The sequence below is a fragment of the Callithrix jacchus genome, chromosome 8 (genome assembly GCF_049354715.1).
Source record: "Callithrix jacchus isolate 240 chromosome 8, calJac240_pri, whole genome shotgun sequence".
NCBI lineage: Eukaryota > Metazoa > Chordata > Mammalia > Primates > Cebidae > Callithrix > Callithrix jacchus.
The window spans coordinates 109,466,293-109,492,371 of record NC_133509.1 but is presented as its reverse complement, the minus strand read 5'-3'; the positions used below and the strand labels follow the sequence as shown (position 1 = coordinate 109,492,371).

Below are 26,079 nucleotides of genomic sequence, written 5' to 3'. Positions count from 1 at the left end.
CCTCTGGAAAGCCTTCCCTGGTGATTTAGCCCCAGGGCTGTGCCAGAACATGTAAGCTGGCTGGACAGCTTACCTGGCCATGAGACTCCTGGCTCCTGCCCCTCCTCTCCTCCACGCTTGGATTGTTATGAAATGCTCAAGTGCAGGGTTGGCCTGGGGCTGCTGCATAGGGTGTACCAGCTGCGTTCTGCACAAGGGTATATGAGGGTGCCAGGCAGGGGATGAACCCCGGGGCTAACATCTAGCCTGTGTTCTGCTCACTCAGCCTGGGGACCATGCCACATCAGCCTGAAGGAAGTATGGTGACTTCTGTAAACTGGCTGCCCAGAGGGGCCTCTTCTGATTTGTACGAAGGCACCAGGTATGCCAGGCCTCTCCGTGCCCCCTGCCTCCCAGTCCGGGTGATAAGCTCTTGGTGGGCAAGATGCCCTTCACATAGTGCCTGATGGGACTGTGCACCTTGGCAGTGGTTGAACGACGAATTCATGAAATCCAGGTTCACTGTGTGCTGATGAGTCTTCCCCAGGAAACTCGGAGCCAGAGGCCTCAGACTGCCTGCTGGCCCTGGCTGGCTGAGGAATGGGGCACAGCCCGGGCTGCGGAAATGGCTCCAGAGAGCCAGGAGATCTGGGAGAAGCCATGGAGAGGTCTGAAGTGAGTGTGATAAATATTTGCAGGGCAGCAGCTGTGTGCCAAGCGCTGTGATGATTCCATGGAAGATAGGAAGAGGGTAAGGCCCAGTCCCTTCCCTCCTGGTGGTCTGTGTCCCCAGCCGAGCTGCAACCCTTTGAGTGGTCCAGTTGGGCCCAGAAGGAGGCAGGGGAGCACTTAGAGGGGCTCTTTTTTCTGGTGGGAAGAAGGCTATTGCCCCAGCAGTTGGACGCATGGGCAAGCTACATAGAAAATAATGGGCATTTCCTGGAGTCCTGAGAACCCCTTGGGCATCCCCCGCCCCTACCACCTCTGCCCCTGAGGTGGCCCGGGTGTAAGCCCAGTGCCCAGACAGCCCGCTCTGGCTCTCTTGCTCAGCTCCCTTACCCTGCCAGGAGGGAACAAGGGCCACACAGGATCTCAGGGGGCCAGGGCTTGGCAGCCTGGCAACCTAAAGGCTGGCTGCTCAGTGGAAAAGTGTTCACAGTTGGACCAACACATGGGGGGGCTGGAGGGTGGAGGTGAGGATGAGGCTCCTAGGAGTCGTTGGACCCTTTAGAAACTGAGGCGGCACCTACTTCAGAGCTGCCCTTGAGGGAGGAGGGGGCTGTAGGCAAGGGCGGGATGCCTCTCCCTGACATTCCCCAGGATACGCAGAGCTCACGCCTCCCTCATCTCCCTGCCTGAAACAGGAATGCTGTGTTCCCTCAAGCTGGCTGGGAAGCAGGGCAGGGTGCGATCTGGGCAGGAAAGTCTCCCCCAGGGCTCTACCTCCTCCCCACCCAAATCCTGGCAGGGGCATCCCCTGGGGTCTGTGTGCTGGGGGAATCCATTCCTTTCAGACCTAGGTGTGGCTGTTGGAAGAGCTAGAGGCCCAGAGTCTTGGAGCAGTGGGGATGTGACTCATGGCAGCCAGGTGGGGTGCCTGGAGCTGACTGGTGAGAGCAAAGAGGTCGGGTGGATGGCCAGCAGACGCAGCAGCAGGGGTGATCTTGAGACACCTTGGGGACGCTGGGGAGAGGGCTGGCTCTCAACCCTTTAGGATAGGCACCAAGGAATGTTGACGATGTCCCATCAGCGTGCCAGGCAACAGGAAGGCACAGGTTTCCATCCAGGCACTGGGTCTGCTGGACATGCTGTCCCCACTCACCTCTCTATCTTAGGTTCCCCGGAGCTTGGCAGCCAAGGGCCTGCCTGACCAGCCAGGAAGAGAAAGGAGAAGAGCTCTGCAAGGGCTTTGCCTGACTTGCCAGCACCTAGATCCTCAGGGGAGACTGAGCCACCAGGGAAACACCAGAGCATGCAGTGAGCTGTACCTGCAGCCTCGGGAAGGAGCAGCCTCTGCGCTTTGACCAGCAGCAGAGAGAGGTCTAGGAACGCCTTCCTCAATTGGAGCTTTCTCCTCGATCCTTCCCACTCCTCTGGCTGCTCCCTTCCAGATTCCTTCAGAGCTTCTTGCTCCGTCTGCCCCTTAAACGTTGGTGTTCCCCAGGTCCCTCTGCCCTTCTTTGTTCTCTCTTTACTCTTACATTTCTCAAACTGTTTAGGTGTCAGAACACCTGGAATTCGTAAGGAATACTGTGAAATATCAATATACTTAATTCCATGATTAGAGCTGGGAACAGTTTTATTAGCAGAAACTATGACTATCGTCTATGTATGCAAAAAAAAAAAAACCAAAACAGCTATAGGCACACACACGTGTCCGTGAAAAGAGCAAACTGTGGGATGAAGTATGATAGGCTGTTGCCACATTTTTCCGTTAATATTAATTTACGGCTTGTTCGTTTGTTTAATCGTGTGCTCGCAGACAAGTGGTAGCAGGCGCCAGAGGCTGGAGAAGAATTTATGGGAGCAAGACTTAGAACTGAGACCATTCTGTTCATTAATACATTTTCCCCTTTTAAAGTAGGAAACGTTGGCAGCGTTAATGCCTCAGTCAGGCAGTTGCACTCTGAAGCATGGTTTGTTCTGCCTGCTTTCCCCGAGTGATATCATCCTCCCCTCTTAACTCCACAGACACCACCCCTACTCTTACGACCTCCTCCCAGCCCCGACTGTGTCTACAGCCCCAGAACTCTCTCCCAACTTTGGCCTCCTGGGTGTTTCCATCTTGAGATCCATCTCGAGGTACCAAGCACTCATTATATCCAATATCACTGACTTCTTGGATTTCATGTTGAGATCTATTACCCCATTCTGTAGGCAGATCCTTGTTTGTTTAACCAATCCCCTTTTGAAGGACATTTAAGTTGTTTTGATTCTGTACAAAATATTTTGCTATTACAAAATAGTGCTGCTATAGTCTTGTTCATATGTCGTTTTGGACATTTGCAAGTGTCTTAGGTCGGGTCCCTCAAAGGTGGGATTCCGGTGTGTGTCATTTTGGGTGGAATTGGGGCATGTGTGATTTTGGGTGGGATTCAGGTGTGTGTGATTTGGGGTGATTCAGGTGTGTGATTTTGGGTGGGATTCGGGTGTGTGTGATTTGGGGTGATTCAGGTGTGTGATTTTGGGTGGGATTCGGGTGTGTATGATTTGGGGTGATTCAGGTGTGTGTGATTTTGGGTGGGATTCGGGTGTGTGTGATTTGGGGTGGGATTTGGGGGTGTGTGAGTTGGGGTGGGATTTAGGTGTGTGTGATTTTGGTGGGGATTTGGGTGTGTGTGATTTTGGTGGGGATTTGGGTGTGTGTGATTTTGGTGGGGATTTGGGTGTGTGTGATTTTGGTGGGGATTTGGGTGTGTGTGATTTTGGTGGGTATTTGGGTGTGTGTGATTTTGGTGGGGAATGCTAAAGAAGAGAAGGAAGCAATGTGGGAAAGGGGAGAGCCAAGTAAAAATGTGGTCTCAGGTAAATCAAGCTTTGGCCTGATTAAGGATAGAGCTTACAAAGTTGCTCCTCTTTGAGGCATGGGGCCCAGGCTTTTTAACTTCTTTTTCAGGCAGTCATAGGCTGTGTGATCACGGTGATGGGAGGAGCTTCTCAGGTGGTTCCCATCAGCTAAGAGCGTGGCTTGAAAGAAATCACAGGTGTAAGCCTTTAGCCACTACACTTGCAGATACACAAGCCAGAAAGGGGACCTGGGCGGGGCAGCAACACCTGCCACAGAAGGTTTATCTGCAGGATAGTCTTGGAGGTGGAGCTTCAGGGTCAAAGCGTGGATGCCTTGGGATGCAGGTAGACGTTGCCAAATTGCTTTCCAGAAGGTTTGTATCAATTTACATTCCTGCCAGCAGTATCCAAGAATATCTGTTTCTGCATCGTCTCAAAAATGAGTATGTTATTAAGCTTTTGAATTTTTTTCCCTGATCTGATGGATTAAAAAATACTATCTCAGAGTTTTCATTTACGCATCCCTTACAAGGAGAAAGATTATGCATATTTTCCTGTGTTCAAGAAATGTTTGTATCTTTTTTTCTGTGACCTATTCATATTCTATGCTGATTTTTCTTTTAAAGCTGTTGGTGTCTGTCATTTCTGTTTCTAGGAACTCTAATATTATGGAGATTTATCTTTTGTCTATGATACTAGTTGCACATATTTTTCCTACCGTGTCATTTGTATTTTTACTTTGTTTAAGGTGGTTTTGGCCAAGTGAGGTTTTTTGATTACGGAGTTGTTTGGACAAGTAAATGATATATTAGCTAAAATGCTTAGCATGATGCCTGCCACCTGATAGGCACTGAATGGGAATGATTTCCTTCCCCGCCCTCCCCTCTAATCTGTGCTTTATCCGAATGGTGCTTCTTATTCGTCTTTAAACATGGCCTGTGCTTCCCACCTCCATGCATTTATTATGTTATTTTTCTTTTCTTTTTGATATGGAGTCTCACTTTTGTCACCCAGGCTGGGTGGAGTGCAGTGGTGTGATCTTGGCTCACTGCAACCTCCACCTCCCAGGTTCAAGCCATTCTCCTGCCTCAGCCTCCTAAGTAGCTGGGATTACAGGTGCCTGCCATCATACCCAGATACCTTTTGTATTTTCAGTAGAGATGGGATTTCACCATATTGGCCAGGCTGGTCTCAAACTCCTGACCTCAAGTGATCTGCCTGCCTCAGCCTCCCAAAGTGCTGGAATTACAAGCGTATTCTCCGTATCTTTAGCAACACTCTTAAACTTTCTTTTAGCAGCAAGACCCTTTTCAAACAAAATAGTACAGTCTCCCTCGATATCCACAGGGGATTTGTTCCAGGACCTCTGTGAATAGCAAAATTCATGGATGTTCAAGTCCCTGGTATAAAATGGCGTAATGTTTGCAGATAATCTATATTCATGCTTCCATATACTTTAAATCATCTCTAGGTTACTTATAATACGTCAAATGCTAAGTAAATAGTCGTCATGATGTATCATTTTTATTTGAATGGTTTCCATTGTGGATTGCTATTTTTTATTTTTCCCCCAAATATTCCCAATCCACAGTCGGTTGAATCTGCGGATGCAGAACCTGTGAGTCTGAAGGGCCAGCTGTTTTTGGAAGCCCAATTTATGAAGTTAATAGAGGAGAGCTGCCAGACTAGGCTGAGGGCGAATGGGGTGGAGGGCACAGAGCTCCTCGCCCACTTGTCTTCCCATTGCTGTTTGGAAACCCTAGGTGTCGGGCAGGGTGTGGGCACACCTTGAACATTTAACTAAGTGGCATCATTTTGGGTGCAAACTGCCCAGGCAGTTTTCACGTGGGTCTGAAGACCCCAGCCACTGGGATGGGAATTCTTCATCTTGGTTGAAAGAGCCCAGAGTCCACAGTGAGAGCAGACCGTGGTGGACCTGGTGGCTGCCTCTTGGCTCTGTGCTGGCCTGTGATGGGGATCTCATGGTCCATAAAGAAATGAAGAAAATAAAGTCATTTGGTGAGATTTCCATAAAGTTAGGCTTATTCAAACATTTCCTTTTGGCTCTGAAATGTCTTTTCTTTCATGAAATTATGGTGGTAATGGTTCGCAGGTGTGTGTGTGTTCGTGTGTGTGTGTATGTGTGTCTGTCTGTCTTAAAGTCTCAGCAACCTAAATAAAAGGTTAGCAACTTTATGTTGTTCCCCCAAATTTATTCCAAAATTTTACTGATTCGTGAAATCCTGAAGTCTAGAGATGGCTGTTTTGGTCCATTGTGGAGGCTTGCCAGGACTTCCCTGAAACAATCCCAGAAAAATATCAAGTTCCATTCTTGTGCTGGGTGAGTTTGGTAAACTCTGTCCTTTGATGAAACTGCAGTGGTTCTTCCAAGGCTAATAGTGATGGAGCCTCTCCTGTGGGCTGTGGTCACCTTTTCATTAAGACTCTTGCCTTCTTCTGTTCCCACCTACCTCTGCTGTCCTTAATCGGGGGATACTGCTTCTTTGGACCAGCCTGGGGCAAACATGGCACCAGACCATTCTCCTGATGTCCCACAACCTAACTGAGGCTAGGAAGGGACATGCAAACAGGATTTGGCTAAAGGCTTGCGATTTGCTTGAAGGAAATGAGTGCAAAGATAACACAAGGCTAGACAGTGGGGTTTACAAACTCCACAGCTCACAGTCTCCATCCCATCCTGGCTGCCTGTGCCCTTCTATGTGGTGATAGCAGAGTGAACTTGGGAGACCATTAGGGAGCCAGAGCTGAGCCAAGAGCCTGCAGCCCTCCACACAGGGAGAGCCTCTCTCCTGCTCACCTCTGAGGACTAGGCTGGGATTTAGAAAGGGAGATATGAACCTCCTTATATGGATGCTTTAGGAATAAAAGGCAGGACCTATCAAAGAACTGGAAACTTCCTCCTTTTAACTCCAATACACGCCTCTCAGAACACAGGACTTTTGATTTCGGTCATTTAACCCCAAATCCTTATTACAGCAGTAGATGACAATGAATTGGGCTCAGAAGACTCCAATTGCTAAAAACGTGTTTAGCATCAGATTAAGCACTTGGCCCTGTATAAGGACACTTGGACAGCAATAACACCTTTTTTCTGGAGTCTTTTTATTTCCCTTAAAGAAGAATTTTAAGTGGCGCAGTCACATTTTCTTATTTGCTTCGGGAGATGTATTTCGTCCAAACCGTAGCTAACTCCTTTTCTCCTCCTTGTTCCTGCAGTTTTAAAATCCTGGCATCTTTTTTCTACATTGACCATGTACTTGTATTTGTAAAATAATTGCATGGTCTTACTGTTCTCTTCGTCCTCACAACAGCCATAAGAGGTGGGCATTGCTCTTCTTGTTTCAGTGATGAGGATTCTGAGGCTTGGGGGAGCTAAGTGACTTGCTTAAGGTCATGCTGCTAGTAAGAGGCAGAACTGACACCTGCCTGGCCCAGATCCCAGCCTCTCTCCTCCGTACAGCCAGATCCTGTCTATCACTAGGGAACACATGGTTTGCTTATTTGGTTTTCTTCTCTGCAAAACTACCCAACTGGCCCTTAAGGGATTTGAACCCTGAGATCTTGGTGCTATGAGCACTGAGCACCAATTAGAGAAAAACCTGACAGCAGCAATAACATAACAATGACAACAAATCATCAAGAAAGAACCCTTTGAGTTTCCATCCTGACCAGACTGGAGAGCTCTTTGTCAGGGTCAAGTTCAGAAAAGTGGTAGTGGTCTGGGTAGAACATGAGCTATTCCTTTCACCTCTCTGGGATTCTCTGTGGCCCTGGCACTAACCTGAGCATGGCACCAGGCTGGTACCCAGGACGAGGCTCCCAGTGAGCCTGTAGCTCACCCACCTCGCTCTCCCAGGTGCTTTCTTGGAAGCCCTTGGAAGGAGTGTGCTTTATTTTTTTATTTTATTATTTTTTTGAGACTGAGTCTCGCTCTGTCATCCAGGCTGGAGTGCAATGGCATGATCTTGGCTCACTGCAACCTCCACCTCCCAAGTTCAAGCAATTCTAGTGCCTCACCCTCCCCTGTAGCTGGGATTACAGGCATGTGCCACCAAGCCCAGCTAATCTTTGTATTTTTTGATGGGGTTTCACTCTGTTGGTCAGACTGGTCTCGAACTCCTGACCTCAGCTGATCCACCCACCTTGGCCTTCCAAAGTGCTGGGGTAATAGGCATGAACCACCACGCCAGGCTAGTCCTAGTTTGCCTTCTGCCAGGAAAGCGTAAGGAGTTTGCTCAAGGCCTGGCCCTGAGGGCTGACAGAACAAGGGTGGAGACGGAAGAGGAAGAGAATCCCAGGACCTTATCCCACTTGGCCAGGAATCCAGTGGGGAGGCTAGGCATAGGACCTACTGGGGGAAGGGATGCCCCCGACGCCTGAGCAGAGGCCTCCAGGCTGAGCTCCCACTGGAGTCTGGGCTGGTTATCGGGTGGCACAGAACACAGGCTGTAGATCAGGCCGCCCTGAGTCGGCATCCTGGTGTCCCAACTTAACCTCTTGTGTAACCTTGGGCAGGACTGAGCCCCTCTCAGCTTTGATGTCTGCAACACTGTCATATACACAGTGGTTCATAGACATTGTGACAATGACAGAGTATTTACAACAGAGGCTGCCTTTTAGAACAGCCTGCCCAATACTAAACATAAAGAGAATGTGCTCAAATGTATGAGACAATTCAAACAGTTAAAATGTCAAAGGACGTGAGCGGAGGATTTTCACAAGTGGTAAATAAATACCCGAAATACTTCAACCTCAAAAATAACGTTTAAAGGAGCGGGGGAGGTAAAAGGAACATTGAAGTACCACTTTATGCTTCTTCAAAGTGAGCAAAGTATTAAGAATGAATAATATGCTATGCTGGCAAGGTCGTGGTCTAAGTGGTTCGTTCATACATTTGGATACAAGCCTTTCAGAAGGCAATACACCAGTGTGTGCCTACAGACATCAATGTTTGTAACCTTTGATACAGTCGTTCTAGCCCCAGGAATTCATTTGAAGTTTTTGTTTTGTTTTGCTTTTTTGAGACGGAGTCTCGCTTTGTTGCCCAGGCTGGAGTTCAGTGGCGTGATCTCAGCTCACTGCATCTTCCACTTCTCAGGTTCAAACGATTCTCAGCCTCAGCCTTCCAAGTAACTGGGAATACAGGCGTGCATCACCACACCTGGCTAATTTTTGTATTTTTAGTAGTGATGAAGTTTCACCCTGTTGACCAGGCTGATCTCAAACTCCTGGACTAAAGTGATCTGCCTGCCTCAGCCTCCCAAAGTAATTGGGATTACAGGCATGGGCCACCTCACCCAGCCTCATTCTAACATTTTAATCCTTTCAGAATGTTTCCTATAACATTTTTTCAAACATAAAAAATAGAATAGTACAACAAATCCCCCTGTACTAAAGGAATATTGACAGAAGACAAAGTCATATAGGTAAGGATGTACACATTTAAAACTTAGACACAGGCCAGGTGCAATGGCTCCCACCTGTAAGCCCAGCACTTTGGGAGGTCAAGGTGAATGGATCACCTGAGGTCAGGAGTTTGAGACCAGCCTGGCCAACATGGAAAAACCCTGTCTCTACTAAAAATACAAATTAGCCAGGAGTGGTGGCAGGCTTCTGTAATCCCAGCTATTGGGGAGGCTGAGGCAAGAGAATTGCTTGAACCCAGGAGTTGGAGGCTGCAGTGAGCTGAGATCACGCCATTGCACTCCAGCCTGGACAAGAGCAAAAGTCCCTCTCAGAAACAGAATAAAAAAACCTTTTTAAAAAAATCTAAATATGTAACAGGTGAATATCTAAATAAGTTGTGATTCATCTTTAGATGGACTATCATGTAGCGATGAACATGACAGATATGAAAAGTTGAATTGTGCAACGAGTGATCTAATGTTAAGTGAAAACCCGGAATTTAAAATTGTATCTCTAGGTGATGACGATAGTGTAAAGTCATATACATGAGCACAGGTTAAAAAAAATATGCAGAAGTATTTGCTGTGTTGGGACGGGAGATGACGAATTCATGTTTTCTTCTTGAATATTGTTGTTCTATTATTCTTACAATAAAAATAAACGAGAGGGAGATTCTAGGCTCTGCCCTGAATCTGTGAAGATGTGTTTGTCAGATGCTATTCTACAGGTCATTCATATTAAGGGATATATTAAGAAGTGGTAGGGGGTGGGGCCAGGATTTGGTCTTAGGGCAGGGGCTGGTCCATGGTGGGTTCTCAAAGACTCTTGGAATGTCACAGCTATGTGAGGACCATCTAAGATCCCCATTTTGCAGTCAAGGGTCCTGAGGCCCAGAGAGACTAAGTGACTTGCCTGGAATAACCCAGCAAAAGCCTGGCAGTTTCACATAGAGGTTGGTATTTCTACAAAACTAGCCGGCGGGCCTTAGATCAATCCTTCTGCCTTGGGGTACCTTCATGTCTGGGAGTCAACCACACATGGGTAAGAAGGCAGCCAGAGAGCATTCTTCTTGTGTCAAAGCTGGGTGGGTAGCTGGATGAGGGGTGGCACACACTGTTCCCGGGATGCAAACTCCCGGGCTGGGGTTGTCTCCACAGGACCCTGAGTAACCTCAGCCAGACCCGCCCTTCCCATCACCACGTGGGGTTGTCCCGCAGTGTCCGACTTCACCCGACTGCCACAGCCAATGGCCAGCTCTCTTCCAATGCCCTGCCCTCGGGACCAGGCCTGGAGCAGAGGGATGGCACCCAGCAGGCAGTCCCTGTGGAGCACCCCTCATCCCCCTGGGGTAAGGATGCCCTGCCCTGGGTCCTAGAAGAGTAGGACCTCTAGATCTCTCTTCTTCCACCTCAGCTTTCCCCTCCCCTCTCACAGAGGGGTTGAGTTGTCACCTTGCCCCTCATTCTTTCAGCCAATCAACAAACACTTTTTGAGCACCTGCTTTGTCTCGGGCTCCAGGGGTCCCGAATCAGCAGACCTGGACTTTGCCCCTGTTGCAACCCCTAGACCTGGACTGCTCTATTTCTGCCCAATCTACCATCCCCTCCTGCCTTTGCTTCCCTCATATCCCACCATGAACAACTCCTGGGTCCTGGTCCTTCTACCTCATCCTTCCTGCAAACCCCAACCCTCCTGGATCAACCCAACCAGCTGTTTCCTCAGCACCTACAGCTGCACCTCTGCTTCCCACAGCAGAAAACAATCTCTGGATTCGCGCCATGACTCATTCTCTGTTGTTGCCTGACAACCCTTCCCTGTGTGCCTGGACATTCTCTCCCTCTATTTCTCAGAGCAGCTACTCCAGGCCTCCCCTCTCCTCCCCTCCTTTCCTGAGGCCCCATCCATCAGCCCACAGACATGCCCCCACCTCAGAGAGCTCCCCAACTTCCTGTCCATCTGCCACACTTCCTTGTCTACGTCTGTGCCTGAGCTCACCTCCTTCCATTTTTTCCATTTTAAAAATTGAAGTGGAATTCACATAAAATTAACCATTTTAAAGGCTACACTTCAGTGGCTCTTAGTATATTCATAATTTTATGCAACCTTCGCCACTATTTGATTCCACAGCATTTTTATCACTCCACATAGAGACTTTGTACCCATTAAAGCAGGAGTCACTCCTTATCTCCCCCTCCTATCCCTGGCAACCACTCATCAACTTCCGGTCTCTATAGATTTGCATATCCTCAATATTTCACTTGAATGGAGTCATCCAGTGTGCCATCTTTTGTGTCTGTCTTCTTTTACTTAGCATTACGTTTTCCCTCCCCTCCCCTCCTCTTCTCTGTTCTTCTCTTTTCTACAGAGTCTTGCTCTGTGGCCCAGGCTGGAGTATGGTGGCATGATCACAGCTCACTGTAACCTCAAACTCCTGAGCTCAAGTGATCCTCCTGCCTCAGGCTCCGGAGTAGCTGGGACTACAGGCATGCACCACTATGCCTGGCTAATTTTAAAATTTTTTGTAGAGATAGGGTCTTGCCATGTTGCCCAGGCTGGTCTGAAACTCCTGGCCCTCAAGTGATCCTCCTGCCTCAGCCTCCCAAAGATTGCAGGTGTGAGTCCCTGTGCCTGGCTTAGCATAATGTTTCCGAGGTTTATCCTTGCGGCAGCATGTATCCGTGCTTCATTCCTTTTCATGGTTGATGATTCCTTTCATGCCATCTTGAGGGGGAGGTGTCTCTCTTGTCTAAGGCACACCCTGGCACCCTTTCTCATTTCCTCTGGAATGCTGGCATCACTTGTCCCCCAACTTCTGTATCTTCACCCTGTCCCTCCCTCTCAGCTCTTTCCCTTCAGCATGTACAATTGCTTCCAGCTCTCTCATTCACACACTCTCTCTCTCTCTCACACACACACACACACACACTCTCTCTCTCTCTCTCACACACACACACTCTCACACACACACACACTCTCTCACACACACACTCACACACACACACACACACACACACACACACTCTCTCTCTCTCTCTCTCTCTCTTGTTCCTCTGCTTCCTTCTTGCTCCCTCTCCCTCTCCATCTCCTCCGTTTACAGTCCAGCTTCTCGAACCCATGGTCAACATGTATTTTTCAACTTCCCCCCCTCCCACTTCACCCTCACCCCTCTGCCTCTGGCTTCCGTCCCTGGGCTCCCCATACTGAATTAATACCCCAATCCCATTGCCACCACTCTTAGTAAATGAAGTGACCTCAGTTTGCACTGCTGCCATGACCTCCCAGGTGTTCATGCTGCCTCCAGGTGCCCCTGCACATCACAGCTAGGATGATGTCTTACTGAAAGTCACCCACCAAGGAAAGTGCCTGATCCTTGTCCTGGTAATCAGATCCCCTCCAAACCTGACTCTAATCCTTCCTTCAAGCTTTATCATCTTCTCTTCTCTTAGAGAACTCTCCTCTCTGGCAAGCCTGAGCCGCATTCTGTTCCCTGACTTTGGGTTCAAAGTCCAACCGCATCACTTGCTAGCTGGGTCACTTGGGCACCTAAACTTCTCTGGGCCTGTTTTCTTAGCTATAAAATGGACATAGTAGGTTGGATATATGAAAAATGCCAACACTCAGCCATAGGAACCTACAAAAATGGCAATTTCTAATGGTTCAACCTAACCTACTACTATTCAAGAGGGTTGATGTGTGTGAAGTGTGAGCTTGGTGGCTGGCACATCTGCAAGCTTCTCAGTCTCAAAGGTATCACCCTGCCCCTACGATGAGACACTGTAAACTCTCTTGGCATGAATGCAGCCCGGGTCCTGTGGGCCTTTCTAACCAGCCTCTGGAAATCATAGCTGTGCCTCTCAGCCCTGCCCCCTGGACCCAAGCCCTCTCTCTGCAGGGCTGAACCTCACGGAGAAAATAAAAAAGATCAAGATCGTCTTCACTCCCACCATCTGCAAGCAGACCTGTGCCCACGGACACTGTGCCAACAGCTGCGAGAGGGGCGACACCACCACCCTGTACAGCCAGGGCGGCCATGGGCACGACCCCAAGTCTGGCTTCCGCATCTGTGAGTGCCTTTCCCGCTCAGATGGTTCCCAGCTGGCCCTGGAGGGTGGATGGCCAGAGAGCCAGGCCTGTCTTGGACTGGAGCCTGCTGCTCCCAAACTGTGGCTCCTCAAGTTGTCCGAAATCACATGGGGAGCTGAGTCCTCACTCAGCAGCCTAGCTGTGTGACTCTCGGAGTCACATAACCTCTCTGAGCCCAAGTTTCCTCAACAGAGAAGAGACAGAGTTCATGATAATACCACTGCCCCATCTCCCAGGTTATTGTGGGGTGCAGGGAAAGGCTTAAATGAGCTTTTTGGGAAGGCAGGAGCTGGTTATTATCTACCCTTCTTCACTACATCAATGCAGTGGAAAGTCCCTGCATTTCAGGGGCCTCTGGGCTACAGAAGCCATGTAGGATCAGGGTTCTGCTGCCTGTTTCTCTGTGGTGGTCACAAGCCACAGAGTGGGCGCTGTTGTTCTTCCACCGCTGGTTACCTTGACGTTGCAGATTTCTGCCAGATCCCCTGCCTGAATGGAGGCCGCTGCATCGGCAGGGACGAGTGCTGGTGCCCCACCAACTCCACCGGGAAGTTCTGCCACCTGCCTGTCCCGCAGCCAGACAGGGAGCCTCCAGGGAGGGGCTCCCGCCCCAGAGCCCTGCTGGAAGCCCCCTTGAGGCAGTCCACCTTCACACTGCCGCTCTCCAACCAGCTGGGTGAGTGCCAGCACCGCCAGGCCAGCGGGACCCTGGGAGGAATGCCAGTTGGGTGGAGGCTGTCACAGTTGCTGTGCAAGGACAGGGAAACTGCCTGCAGTCCTTCCTTTACTATCAAACCCCCGTCTTTCTCCTGGCCCTCAGCGCTGAGTTTCATTCCCTAAACTCGGCCCTCTCCCATTGAAATTCATCCACTTGTTTTTGCCCTCTCCCTATGCTGGGTACCTTGGGGAAGGCAAAACAGTGTAAGGGCAGGGAGCTGTCCTCAAGGAACCCATGGGCGTGGGTAATAGAGGGAGAACGGATGGGAAATAGAATATCAGCATCAAACATTTCATTTCCCCTGCCTTCCAGTATTAGGTGCCAAAAAACTACAGAATGTTTTAGGAGATCAGGGGACGGAGAGTGCCAGAGTGCCTGGGACAGCTGCATGGAGGGGATGGACCACAGTTAGGCCTTAAACAATGGGTAGCATCTGGTTAAGGAGGGACTGGCATGAGCAGAGCCATGGAGGTGGCCCATGCAGGAGCCATGGGGCTAAAACTCCAGGGTTGGCCAGGGTCATGGGGGAGGTGGAATCAGAAAGGTAGCTGGGAACATGATGATGAGGCTTCTTCAGTGATGGAGTTTGCACTTCATCCCGTCCCACAAGGGATCATTCTGGGGCTCTAACTTGGGAACAAAGAAATGGAGAGTTTTGGGGTGACACATAGCCAGTGGCCTGCCTGGCCCAGGGCTGGTAGAGACCCTTCAGAGGGTTGGAAAACGAGAGTGGGGCCCTGCTTCCCTGGCTCTGACCCCAGCCCCTGTGCCCAGCCTCCGTGAACCCCTCCCTGGTGAAGGTGCACATTCACCACCCGCCTGAGGCTTCAGTGCAGATCCACCAGGTGGCCCGGGTGCGGGGCGGGGCAGAGGAGGCCCTAGAGGAGAACAGCGTGGAGACCAGACCCCCGCCCCGGCTGCCTGCCAGCCCTGGCCACAGCCTCTGGGACAGCAACAGCATCCCTGTGCGGTCTGGAGAGCCCCCCCGGCCACGGCCCCCAGCAGCACCCAGGCCTCGAGGACTGCTGGGCCGGTGTTACCTGAACACTGTGAACGGACAGGTGAGGACACAGCTCTGGCCTCAGCCCTGGATGCTTCCAGGACAGCAACTGTCCCCAGTCTGCCCTTTTCCTCCTCTCTGTCCTCTTTGTTCTTATGGAATGTGAGTATCTGCAGAGTCTCCCATTTCCCAAATGGGAAAACCCGAGGCATGAAATTGCCCATGTATGGAGAAGCTGGGCCTCCTTCCTGAGCTCCACTTGGTGCCTGTCAATACCAGGCATACAGAAGAGGACCCAAGGAAGTTCCCCTCTGGAGGAACTGTCACCAGCATCCTTAGGTGAAGGCAGCCTAGAGTTTTGATTCTATGACCCCTGGCACATGGACCAGTGGGCTGTTAGGATCTGGCCAGGAGCTTTGTAACCAGTTGAGACCACAATTGGGGTCATAGAGGTATGAAATTAGCAAATGGAGGTTAACCCCAAAGCTCTGCTGGTACAAAGATGAGAGATACCCCATTCCCCCTGGAGCCATCCTCAGCTCATAATGGGAAATCAGGGAAGCTTCTCTGAGGCCAGCCACCCAAGAATAGGGGTTAGACCAGACCCAGTATGGTTTTTCTTGGGGTTGCCAGGAAACCCCTTAGTTTCCAGAAACCCCTTCTGAGGTTAGGGAACTGGATGAGGTGGGGCAGCCAAGGGGCAAACAACCTGAATTCTCAGATCATCCTTGGCCTCTCAGCTTGGGGTGTCCCTGAGCCTGGGGCTCTGCTCACAACGAAGGCTCACACTGTGAGTGACCTTTGGGTTCCCTGGAGGTCAACAGAGGAAGCTCTTCCTTTAGGACCTTTGTCTGTGGCTGGGGCCATGGAGGGTGGTGGTTTGCAGCCCTATACATCTTGTGTCTAGGGATATCCCATCCACACACAAGGTTCAGGTCTGTGAGCGTGCACAGCAGTCTTTGCCTCCTTCTGGGATATGGTCTGACTCCCTTCTCCCCTTCTTTGGCTGGGGACATCCTCAGGCAGAATGTGGGGAGTGAGTTCTGTGTCCTAGGTTTTCCCGGGACATCTGTGCGCAGCCTGGGAGGGAACAGGGTGGTCAGGTGTTCACAGGTGGCCATGGCCTCTCTTCCAGTGTGCCAACCCTCTGCTGGAGCTGACTACCCAAGAGGACTGTTGTGGCAGTGTGGGAGCCTTCTGGGGAGTGACTTTGTGTGCCCCATGCCCACCCAGACCAGGTGAGTGCTGGGGACCAAGGTCAAGAGTTGTGGGGGAAGCCCTCCCAGGGTCTGGCCTCTGCTGCCAGGGTCCAAGCCTATAGAACAGGCTGGTAAACTGCAGACTTCCCAGACACACATTGAAGGTGTTTCTGGCTGGCACTGAGGCTCCTGGCAGCCCTCTGCTGGTACAGTCTGGCCTGCCTGCTCCATCTGATTGCCTGCAAGGGCCTGCTCCCTCTTGCCGAGAATCTTGCTCAGATTTAAGGGATTTCATTCAGTGCTCCTCTACATACCCCTGCCCAGATGCCAGGGTCCCAGAGTTCTTGATTCGGTGACCCAGTGTTTTCCTTATTCTCTCCCTGGTGGGGCCCCAGGCCTCCTCTTTACCTCCTTAGCTCCTGTTCTAGCCTCCTCCTCTTTGAATTAGGGTTGAATGTCTATCCTAGATGTCCTCATCCTTGGGATATGGGAACCCTAGTTCCTTGCCCTCTTTTGGATGATGGGAAAAACCTAACGTGTTTATTTATTTATTCATTCATTCATTCATTCATTCAAAAAATACTCACTGGGTGCCTTTATGTGCCAAGGCCTGAGATTTCAGGAGTGAGCGAATGCCTGTTCACGATGCTCTCCCGAGTCTTAGTCATACGGTTGGGAGGAGGGTGACCAGATGCCTGTGCCTGAGTGTGGCTTCTGCTCACTTGGTCTGTCTTCTCCCCTAGGCTTCTTCCTGGTCCTGAGCTTGAGACTGGTGTGTATTTCTCTTGCCTGTCAGCAGTCAGCTTGGTCCATCAGCTTTGTGTTGTTGTTGTTTTGTTTCTTGTTTTTTTTTTTTTTCTACTTCAGTTTTCTGTGGAAGTTCCATCAGCTTTGTCAGGGGGCTGGACAGGAGCCCAAAGGTGGGAGGGGCAAGGCTATTCCTCACATCAGACTCAGCTGTGAAGCAGTGACTATATTTTCCAAATTAAAAATAAGTGTATACAGTTTCACAGTGTGATAGAATTTTTGGCAAAGTAGCAAAGGGTAGCATTCAGCTCCCAGGTTCAAATGTCTAACACGTATAGGTAACCAGTCCCAGCTCTTCTGATAACCTCTCTCCGTGTCAGTGTCCCGATCTGTAAAATGAAGACAGTAATAGTGTCAGCCCTGTAGGCTGCTGTAGAGATTAAATGAAATGATGCACATGCTTAGTATTAGGTCAATGAACTGGCTATTACTATCATTATCATTATTGTTATTAGAAAGTATCCCTCAAGAAAGGGAAAATAGAATGGACCCACTGCCCTACCAGGAGACGTGCATCAAACTGTCCAGGTCTCCCCTGTAGACTGGAGATGTTTTTGCCACTTTTCTTCTTTCCTTGTTTTCTTTTCTCTTTCCCATCAGGTGTTGAACCCTTGAAACTTCTGTATCCCACATTCTAATCAGTCAACAAATATTCACATTAACCAAGCCCCCATGTGAAGTGGCCATGGTGTGCGGGCCCTGAACAGACAGTAGAGAAGGCAGTAAAAACCATACTTTCTCTCCAACCTTACAATTTAGTGGGGAATCATAGATGGCTGGTGGGCATCAGAAATGAATAGGTTTGAGCAGTGTCTGGTCAAGGCAATGGAACCCAGGTCCCTCATAGGTCCAATAGCACCTTCGTGCAAATTAGAAAAACCTGCCCTTCCATTCATTCGGAATCATCTTCATAAATATGCCAATCTAGGATGCCAATGATTCCCTTAGAGGTGGTGTTTTTGTGCAGTGTACAACCTGCACATCTGTACACTATGGGATGGGGGCCCTAGCTAAAGCTGGTGGATCAGAGAAAGCTGCTCAGAGGAGATGACATCCAGTATGAGATTTGAAGAATAATTAGGGATAGGACAAGTTAAAGAGCGGGGAAGAGTTTAACAACTCAAGGAAATTACATATGCAGGGAAGACCAAGAGAGTGAGCAACATTTTTTGGAGCACAGTGTGGCTCTTGCTGAGCCCTGCTCGGCCCTGGCGCTCCTGTAGAAAGGCAGGCATGTCAGAAGGGTTACGGGCCAGGACTTCCAAAAGTCCCTGGCTTTGATTCCCAAGAGCTGGCTCATTCCGACAAGTGGGTGGGGGTCTCTCCCCCTTTACTCCATCAGCCCCTTGAGGAGCATGCAGTACCCGCTGCACTGACCGAGGTGCTGACCTGCCCTGGGACCTCCTAACCCAGTGGGGCTGTCCTATGAGGGAGCTGGCTTTTCTAGGTTGTGGGAGCAGTGAGGTTTCATCCAAGTGGCAATTCAGGAGCAGCCTTAGAATTTTCTTGTCCAGCTTGGTGTGGTGGCTCACGCCTGTAATCCCAGTACTTCAAGAGGCCGAGGTGAGTGGATCATGAGGTCACAAGTTCAAGACCAGCCTGGCCAAGATGGTGAAACCCCGGCTCTACTGAAAAATACAAAAATTAGCCAGGCATGGTGGTGCGCACCTGTAGTCCCAGCTACTCAGGAGGCTGAGGCAGGTGAACCCGGGAGGTGGAGGTTGCAGTGAGCCTAGATCATGCCACTGCTCTCCAGCCTGGGTACAGAGCAAGACTGTCTCAAAAAAAAAAAAAAAAAAAAAAAAAGTAAGTTTCTCCTCCTTGTCTCGGGGCTCAGAAGCTGTCACAGTGTTGCCTCTGGAGTCTGAGAAATAATGAAGGGGAAGGGCAGGCTGAGCTGCCAACAGCTGGGGTGTAAAGGAGTGGAGTGGCACAGCTGAGGAACAGGCTTTCAAAGGGCCTTCCCCAGAATCCCACTTCATTGCTGGGATCCTCCTCACAGCTGAGGTCTACGCCCCTTCTGGAACCTGGGCAAGGCTTCAGGCCTAAGGTGTCCTCGATTAGGCCACCAAGTATGATCGTGAGCTCTTGAGATGTAGTCCCCTGGGTCGGGTGTCAGCAGTCAGGGCACTACAGGGTCCTGGGGTCAGTATCTCCTCTCTAATTCACTAAGCCAATGTGGCAGTGACGTTAGTGAAAATGAAAATAGAGCCACTCTGGATTCTTCATTTATACGTCACATCTGCCGCTTATAGGATTGGAGCAGAGAGTGGGAGCACAGGGCCTGCCTGTCCGGAGCTCTGGAACCCATCAGGGATGCAGAGATGCAGGCTGTAGGTCCATGCCAGGGCTGGCCGCTGCCAATGGAGGATTCCGGGCCTGTTCCCCTCAATCAGGGCTGACAGGCACAACAACCACATCCCCAGATCTTGGAAGCACTTCTGAGAGTGGGGGAGCCCTCCGCTGGAAGGGTGGGGAGAAGAAAAGGCCAGAGTCTGTACTGAAGCAGCTACCTGCCCGCCAACTTGCTCCACTCCTGGTCCCACCTGTGTGCCAGCCTCAAGAGCTCAGCCCACCTGATGCCCAAGGACCGTGCTCCAAATACAGCTGATGAGCTCGGTTCAGACAGGGATGGGGCCCAGTGGCAGTAGGCATGGGGGCAGAGCTCTGTGGATCAGGTGGGTGCAGAACACCAATCATATCCCTCCCCCAACACACCCAACGCTCAGCCCTTGCCCTCACTCCGCCCCGTCCCAGATGGTGGCCTCCCCATTGTGTTCAGAACATCTCAGCATGCTGGGCACCAGGGCACAATCCCTGGAATGTCAAGCATCCCAGCACACTGAGCAAGAAATAACAAAGACCAGGGCAACATAAACACTGAAAATACATGAAAGTGCAGCTGGGCATTGTATAGAGAAGGGACGAGACATTGGGGAGCCTTGTTTGCATTGACAGAATGCCAGGCACCTTGCTTCGTGCCTGAGCCTGGGGCTGGGGTGGGCACATTTCTTTAAGTGGGCATGACAAGGAAGCTTCTGTACAAGAAGCAGAGGAGGAAAAGACAAACTGCCAGGGCAGGTTGGAGGAAGGTTGGCAAGACAGGTGGGACTTCTGTGTCCTAGATCATCCCTGGCCCCAGTGGCTTTGCCTCTCTGAGCCCCTATTTCTCCTCTGATAAAATAGGATTCTGCTTCTTGGGGGAAGCCTTTGTCATCTGTAGTGAGGTGTTCTAGCGAATCAGGTGGCGATGGGAGTGATAGGGTGAGCGGCTTCATGGTTTCCTGTTCTAGTAAATCAGGTGGCAATGGGAGTGATAGGGTGAGCAGCCTGGAAGTGGCTTCATGGTTTCCCTTCAGTCACCTTTTGGCTTTGAGTCTCTGTACTGGACTGTCGAAGTTCCCAGCAGAATGCCACCCAACGTGGAAAAGGACGGCCTTAAGGTCTTAGTTGTATAGCATAGGCAAATCCCTTTTTTTTCCAGAATGCCACAGAGCTCGTCCATGGAGAGCTGGTCCATGAGTCAGTCTCGACTGGCCCACAGTTCCCCTCTGCTCCCTTCACTCAGAGTACTAGAGACCATGTGTACCCAGCTGAGCTCCCAGGACTTAGCCTGAGCCATGTCTTCCTGACCCCTGGGGATTTATCAAAGGGTCCCAGCTCACAGCCTCTTCAATCCTCCTGCCAGAGTATGGAGAACACACGGCTCTCAAAAGCCACTTTGATTGAGGCCACATTTTTGAGTTTTCATCTGAGAAAGGCAGACATCTGGGTTGACTGGAAAGTTGGCGGCTGCCCCATCTGGCTTGGCGCTGGCTGTGTCAACCCCAAGGCCCCTTTGCTGGGACAGGCGGGGCTGGCACATGGCTCAGGGCCTGCAGTGGTGGGCTCCAGCTGTTGGCCACAAGATTGTCTTGCCATTTGCCTGGGGTGGGATGAGTTCACCTCTGAACCCAGGGCCCTCGGTATCTCCAGGGAGAGCGGATTCTCTTGCTCTGCCTTTTCAAGGAATTCTGCACCTTTCTCTCTCAAACCAAGAATAGCCGCCAGTTCCTGAATGTTCATACTGCACTGGGCCCTTCACCTGTTCTGTCCCACTGAATTTTAGCCCCATTTGATGGATGAGGCAAATGGAGCTCTAAGAAGGCTGGGGAACTTGTCTAAGGTCACACATCTAGGGCAAGTAGAGCCGAGAATCCAACCATAGTGTGTCTGACTCTCAGCTGAGCGAGATCTCCCTAATCATTCTGGGGAGACCTGACCCTCTCTGAAGGAAACAAAGATGAAAGTGCGAGGCTGGAATTCCGCAGAAAAGAGGATGCGCATCAAGACTGGGTTTCATGAGTTACTTGCGCAATGTCTGTCAAGAAGGTTTGGGTTGGATAGAGGGGCAGGTTAGCAGCACAGAGCCCTGGCCTGAGTTAAGAGGAAGAACTGCCCTAGGGAGGGGAGTGTGGGAACCTGGTGTGGTTCTCAAGAGAAATATCCAGTGTGTGATGTTTCTGGTAAGCAGAGCTCGACTTGACACTGATCACGAAGGACAGCTTATTAAAAACTGCAGGTGCCCAGCAATAAAATGGGTTGTGCCTAGAAGTAGTAGCTCCAGGTCACAGGGAGAATGAATGTCAACCCAGAACAGGTTTTTCACGGGAGTTGACAAAGAAAATTGATTTTTGAGGGAATTGGGGTGTTCAGAAATGTTTGAAAGTTTATTTGAAACCCTCAACAGAAAGAAGGCTTTGCTTCAGTCCTGACCCTTGCACATGACGAGTGTTATAGGTGCAGCTCTGTGATGCCAGCACTTGGGGAGGGTGGGTATGTGAGGGTGCTGGGGGCATGAGGGGCAGAGTCTTAGGGCAGGTCACAGCAGCAACACCATTACCATCATCCTCGTCGTCGTTCGCAACCATTTTTTCAGAGCGCTTATAGGTGCCAGGCGTCGTGCTAAGTGCTTTCTCGTTTTCTTGCATCCTAACATTTCCAGATGTTGGGTACTACTATCTCCATTTTACAGAAGAGAAAATCGGACCTGAAACCCCAGGCCTATCTGACTCCAGACCCCTACTTCCAGCCACTCTGTTAACAGCCTCTCTGCGTCGCTTCTTGCACCGGGCACAAGCATTTGCCGAACTAGAGGACCCCGGCTTGGGGAACAGCTGTTCTGGGGTGGGGCTCCTGTTCTCTGGGATTCTGGATGAAATGCCCAGTCCCCTACCCGAAAGAAATGGGATTTTCAGAATTCCAGTTGTCGGCTGAAAAGGCAGTGTCTCTTTGGCTCAGAGATGTCCTTGAGAGCTTCTTCCAAGGGACTTGAATCCTGCTGGGAATTGTGCCTTGGGCTTAAGTGAGCCCCCTCCCGACCCAGCAGGGGTGGGCGTCACTGACATGTGGCATCTCTGGCCTGGAGAGCAGAGGAAGGGCTGGGATGGGGGTGGCTAGGTGGCACCTGCCTGAGCCAAGGGTCCGACCAGATCCCTTTCCACCTCACTATTTGTGGTAACTTTGGTTCTGTCTCGCTCTGAGGAGGTAGTCAGGGCCATCTTTGAGCAGAATGTCCATAATCACTGGGGGCTCCTACTTGTCCTTCACCAAGGAGGGAAATCTGGATAATGGACATCATGAGAATTCTGAAAATGGGACATGCATTGTGCTCAGAGTTGTACATGCTTATTCTGTGATCATAGTAACCCCATGAAAAGGGACTTGTCATCTCCATTTTACTGAAAAGAAAACCCAGGCTCAGAAAGGTTATGTAACTTGCCCAATTCACCCAGCTGGTTAGAACCAACGGGCCAGCATGCTATCCTTGAGATTGTGTGGAAGGAAGGAAGGAGGGAAGGAGGGAATGAGGGAGGGAGGAAGGGAGGAAAAGAAGGAGGGAGGGAGGGAAGGAGGGAAGGCAGGTAGGAAGGCAAGCAGGCAAGCTCTATAGGGACTATGCCAGGCATCCTGTGAGGTTCAGTCTGACTCTCATTGCTTCAGCAAACCTAATCCTCACATTGACTCCACAAACTGAATTTTTGTCCCCACTTCTACAGATGAAAAATTCAGGCTGAAAGAGGTTAAGAAATGTGTTCAGGTATACATGTATCCATCTGAGGTTTGCAAATCAGGGCCAAGGCTCCAGCTTGCTCCCACATCCCTGTGGCACTGAGCTTGGCCTCGCCAGGCATGCAGGTATCTGACCCTGGGCAGAGGGGCTGTGCAATGGGGACCCTTCACATCCCCTGCTGCTCTACTCGTGCAGTCAGTGCCAAAACTGTCTCAAGAAATTAGTTTGCCTTTACTGAGGCCTCCTTGGGAGTCCCAGCAGCCGAGGGGGAGAATTAGCAGGGCAGGGGCAGGCTGTGGGGCTACTATGAACACAAAATAAGCATGCACAACTCTGAGCACGATGCTTGTCCCATTTTCAGAATTCTCATGATGTCCATTATGCAGCCAGGGGCCCATCTGCTGCTTTCTCCAGTCTGTGAGCAACTGAGGCACAGCAGAGGGTAGACAGGGCCAAGGGCAATGACCAGTAGACCATGTGTCCCAATGTCCTTATCAGAAGGTTCCCCACATCGTCCTGCATGCTTCGTGGGCATTTGTGACAGGAACTCCTGGAGTTCAGGTCAGTCTCCACTGACCCTCGGCAGCTGCTTTGGCTTTCCCAAGTCTAAGAGTCCCAGTGGCAAGGACACCACAGCCCTGTGAGGTCTCCTTGAAGCATCTGTGGGACTCATGGCTTAGCCACTCCCTCTCCCCGGAGCTCACACATTCTCTTCTTCTACTCTCTGACCCCTTACCCCTTGTGATAGCCTTGATCTGGCTGAGGAGCTACGAGGGGTAGGACGGGCTCTACGCCATCTCCTTTGTCAGTCCTGCCCGGCACTTCGGTTATGCACATTGTGGAGCACGTATCAAGCATCTGGTCGGTTCTTCTGACCTCCTTCTGAGTAACCCTACTTTTTTGTTTTTTTCTTATTCCCTCTCCTGATCCCATCATTAAAAACAGGGTAGAGGTTTCTTAGGAAGGGTGTTAGGTTTTCTACTAGGCAGGTATCTCCACTGCACCCTAGGGATGTCTGCCTGGACACCTCAAAGGCTTTTCACGAATTTATTTATTTATTTGGAGGCAGTAGGGAGAATGGTTCAGAATTTCTCCTCTGGAGCCAGACTGCCTGAGTTCAGAATCCCAGCTCTATCCACCAGCTGGGTGACCTTGGGTTTGTTTCATGTCCTTATCCATTTTATGGATGAACCTCAGTGTGCTCATCCATAAAATGGGAATAATATTAGTAAGACTCTCCATGGACTGTTATGAGGATTAGCTAACTGAATTAATGTAAAGTCTTTAAAGTAGGGCCTGGCCCATAGTGCCATTTGAATGTTTGCTCTTTATTTGTTCCTCTTTTGGCTGAGTGCCCACACAGCTCTAGGTGTCATGCTTGGCACTAGAGACCTAGCAGTGATGAAGAAAAGGTCCTTGTCCTCATGTAGCTTACACTTTGTGGAGAGATGGCAAAGTCAGCAGGCAGCCACAACGCACCATGAACTGAGTTTTTCAGCTCAAAAGCTAGTGCTGTGACTCAGGCAGGCCTACGTGTGTTGGGAGCATGGCAAGAAGGACACCTGGTGTGGGTGAGAGGGACAGTGATAGGTACCACCTGCCTTCACCTGTCACCAAGCTCACTGGCTGCTGAATGCTCACCCTGAGCCACATGGCCACCTAAACCTCCACTTTCTCCCAAGGAGGTTTAACCTGAATTATTTATTTTTAGGACAGGGTCTCACTCTGTTACCTAGCATGGAATGCAGAGGCATGATCTTGACTCACTGCAACCTCCACCTCCCAGGCTCAAAGAATTTCTCCCACCTCAGCCGCCATGCCCAGCAATATTTCTCCCTCCTGACGTCTAGAGAGGTGATATCATCCTGGCCTGCTGACTCACCAGCTCTTCCTGATATCTCTCTCTCTCTCTCTCTCTCTCTCTCTCTCTCTCTCTCTCTCTCCCCCTCCCTCCCTCCCTCCCTCCCTCCCTCCTGGCCTGCTGGCTCACCTGGCTCTTCCTGATCTCTCTGTCTCTCTTAGAGATGCACGGTGGAAGGTAGGGGAAAGGATGTGGCCTTCACAGCCAGAGGTCCGCTTTCAACCCTACCTCTGCTCCAGCAACATTGTTACCTGAATAAGTTACCCCTCATTGAGTCTTGCTTTCCTAATCTATAAAATGGGGGTGACGGTCCCTGCCTTAGGGAGTAATTGTTGTGAGAAACAGACAGGACCCTATGCACCCATGACCTTGCAACTCTAAAGCACTGGACAAACGTGTACTTGGTCTCTTTCCTTGGCCCTCTGGCAGCAGCCTTGCAGCATTCTTTCCCACCTTCTGCTCCTCATAATGTTCACAGGCAACGTCTAATCAGCCTGCCTTCTGAATTTCTCCATGTGACTTCTCTTTCTTCCCTCCTCTCTGTCCTCAGTTTATCCTACCAGGCCCCATGCCAGGGATGTGCACGTTTCCCAGCCTCACTCCCATCTTTCCATTTCCTTCTCAGTGTGTTCAGAATCCCCGTGTGTCCCCACAAGAGCGGCCTTCTAGGCTGGACCCTGGCTCCTCCATGGAATGCGCAAACCCGGAGCAGGCCAGTCCGGCAGGAAAACATTTTTGAACTGTGGTTTACATTTTTTAATCTTAAAAAAGTTAAGCATTACTAATGTATGTCCTCACTTGGTCTTTCCCTCTGTCAGGCTGTCACATGTCATGCTTGGCACACAGTGTGTCCTCAGGGAAGAGTGGGGCTTCCAAGAAAATGTGGCACCTCCTTCTATTTGTCTTTGGCATATTACAGCACAGTGCAGTTGACAGTGCTCTGTTTACTGGATGTTTTAGTTATGTGGTCTGGTGTTAACTAACCCACACTAAATGGAGAGGTGACTCTTACAAGTTCCTGCAAAGAAACTGTGGATACAAATTACTACTAGTCCATTGATCACAAGCAATCATTAAAAACTGCAATGCTCACACTTCTCAGGGGGTCTCACTGTGCCATCAGCCATGTTACAAGGTAAAAATGTGACAGCCTATCAGATGCGACCCCCAAGTACTCCAGGACCCAAATGATCAAGAAGACTCTAGGAAACATAGATTTATATCACCATTACTAATAACAAACCTTACGCTAAGTGTGTAAGTGCCCAGAGAGAGCAGCTAATGGTGAAATAAAAGCTATCTTGATTAGGAAAACATTTTAAACCACCAAGTTTACTCAAACTTTGCTGTACAATTGGACAAAAGTATAGGTATCTCTAACATGCCTCTTGGTAACCACCAAGACACTCAAACTTTGCTGTACAATTGGACAAAAGTATAGGTATT

The 26,079-nt window shown here is 50.2% G+C and overlaps 1 protein-coding gene across 5 annotated transcripts in view; it reads left to right on the top strand.

The window, feature by feature from the left end:
* Positions 1-26,079, top strand: part of LTBP2 (latent transforming growth factor beta binding protein 2) — a 112,197-nt gene that overhangs the window by 45,839 nt on the left and 40,279 nt on the right. For all 5 annotated transcript variants that reach the window (XM_035261019.3, XM_035261018.3, XM_035261020.3 and 2 more), the window contains exons 4-8: positions 10,071-10,261; positions 12,806-12,976; positions 13,466-13,672; positions 14,489-14,775; positions 15,850-15,952. In XM_035261019.3, coding sequence (XP_035116910.2) covers positions 10,071-10,261; positions 12,806-12,976; positions 13,466-13,672; positions 14,489-14,775; positions 15,850-15,952 — 959 coding nt within the window. The remainder of the gene's footprint in view (positions 1-10,070; positions 10,262-12,805; positions 12,977-13,465; positions 13,673-14,488; positions 14,776-15,849; positions 15,953-26,079) is intronic.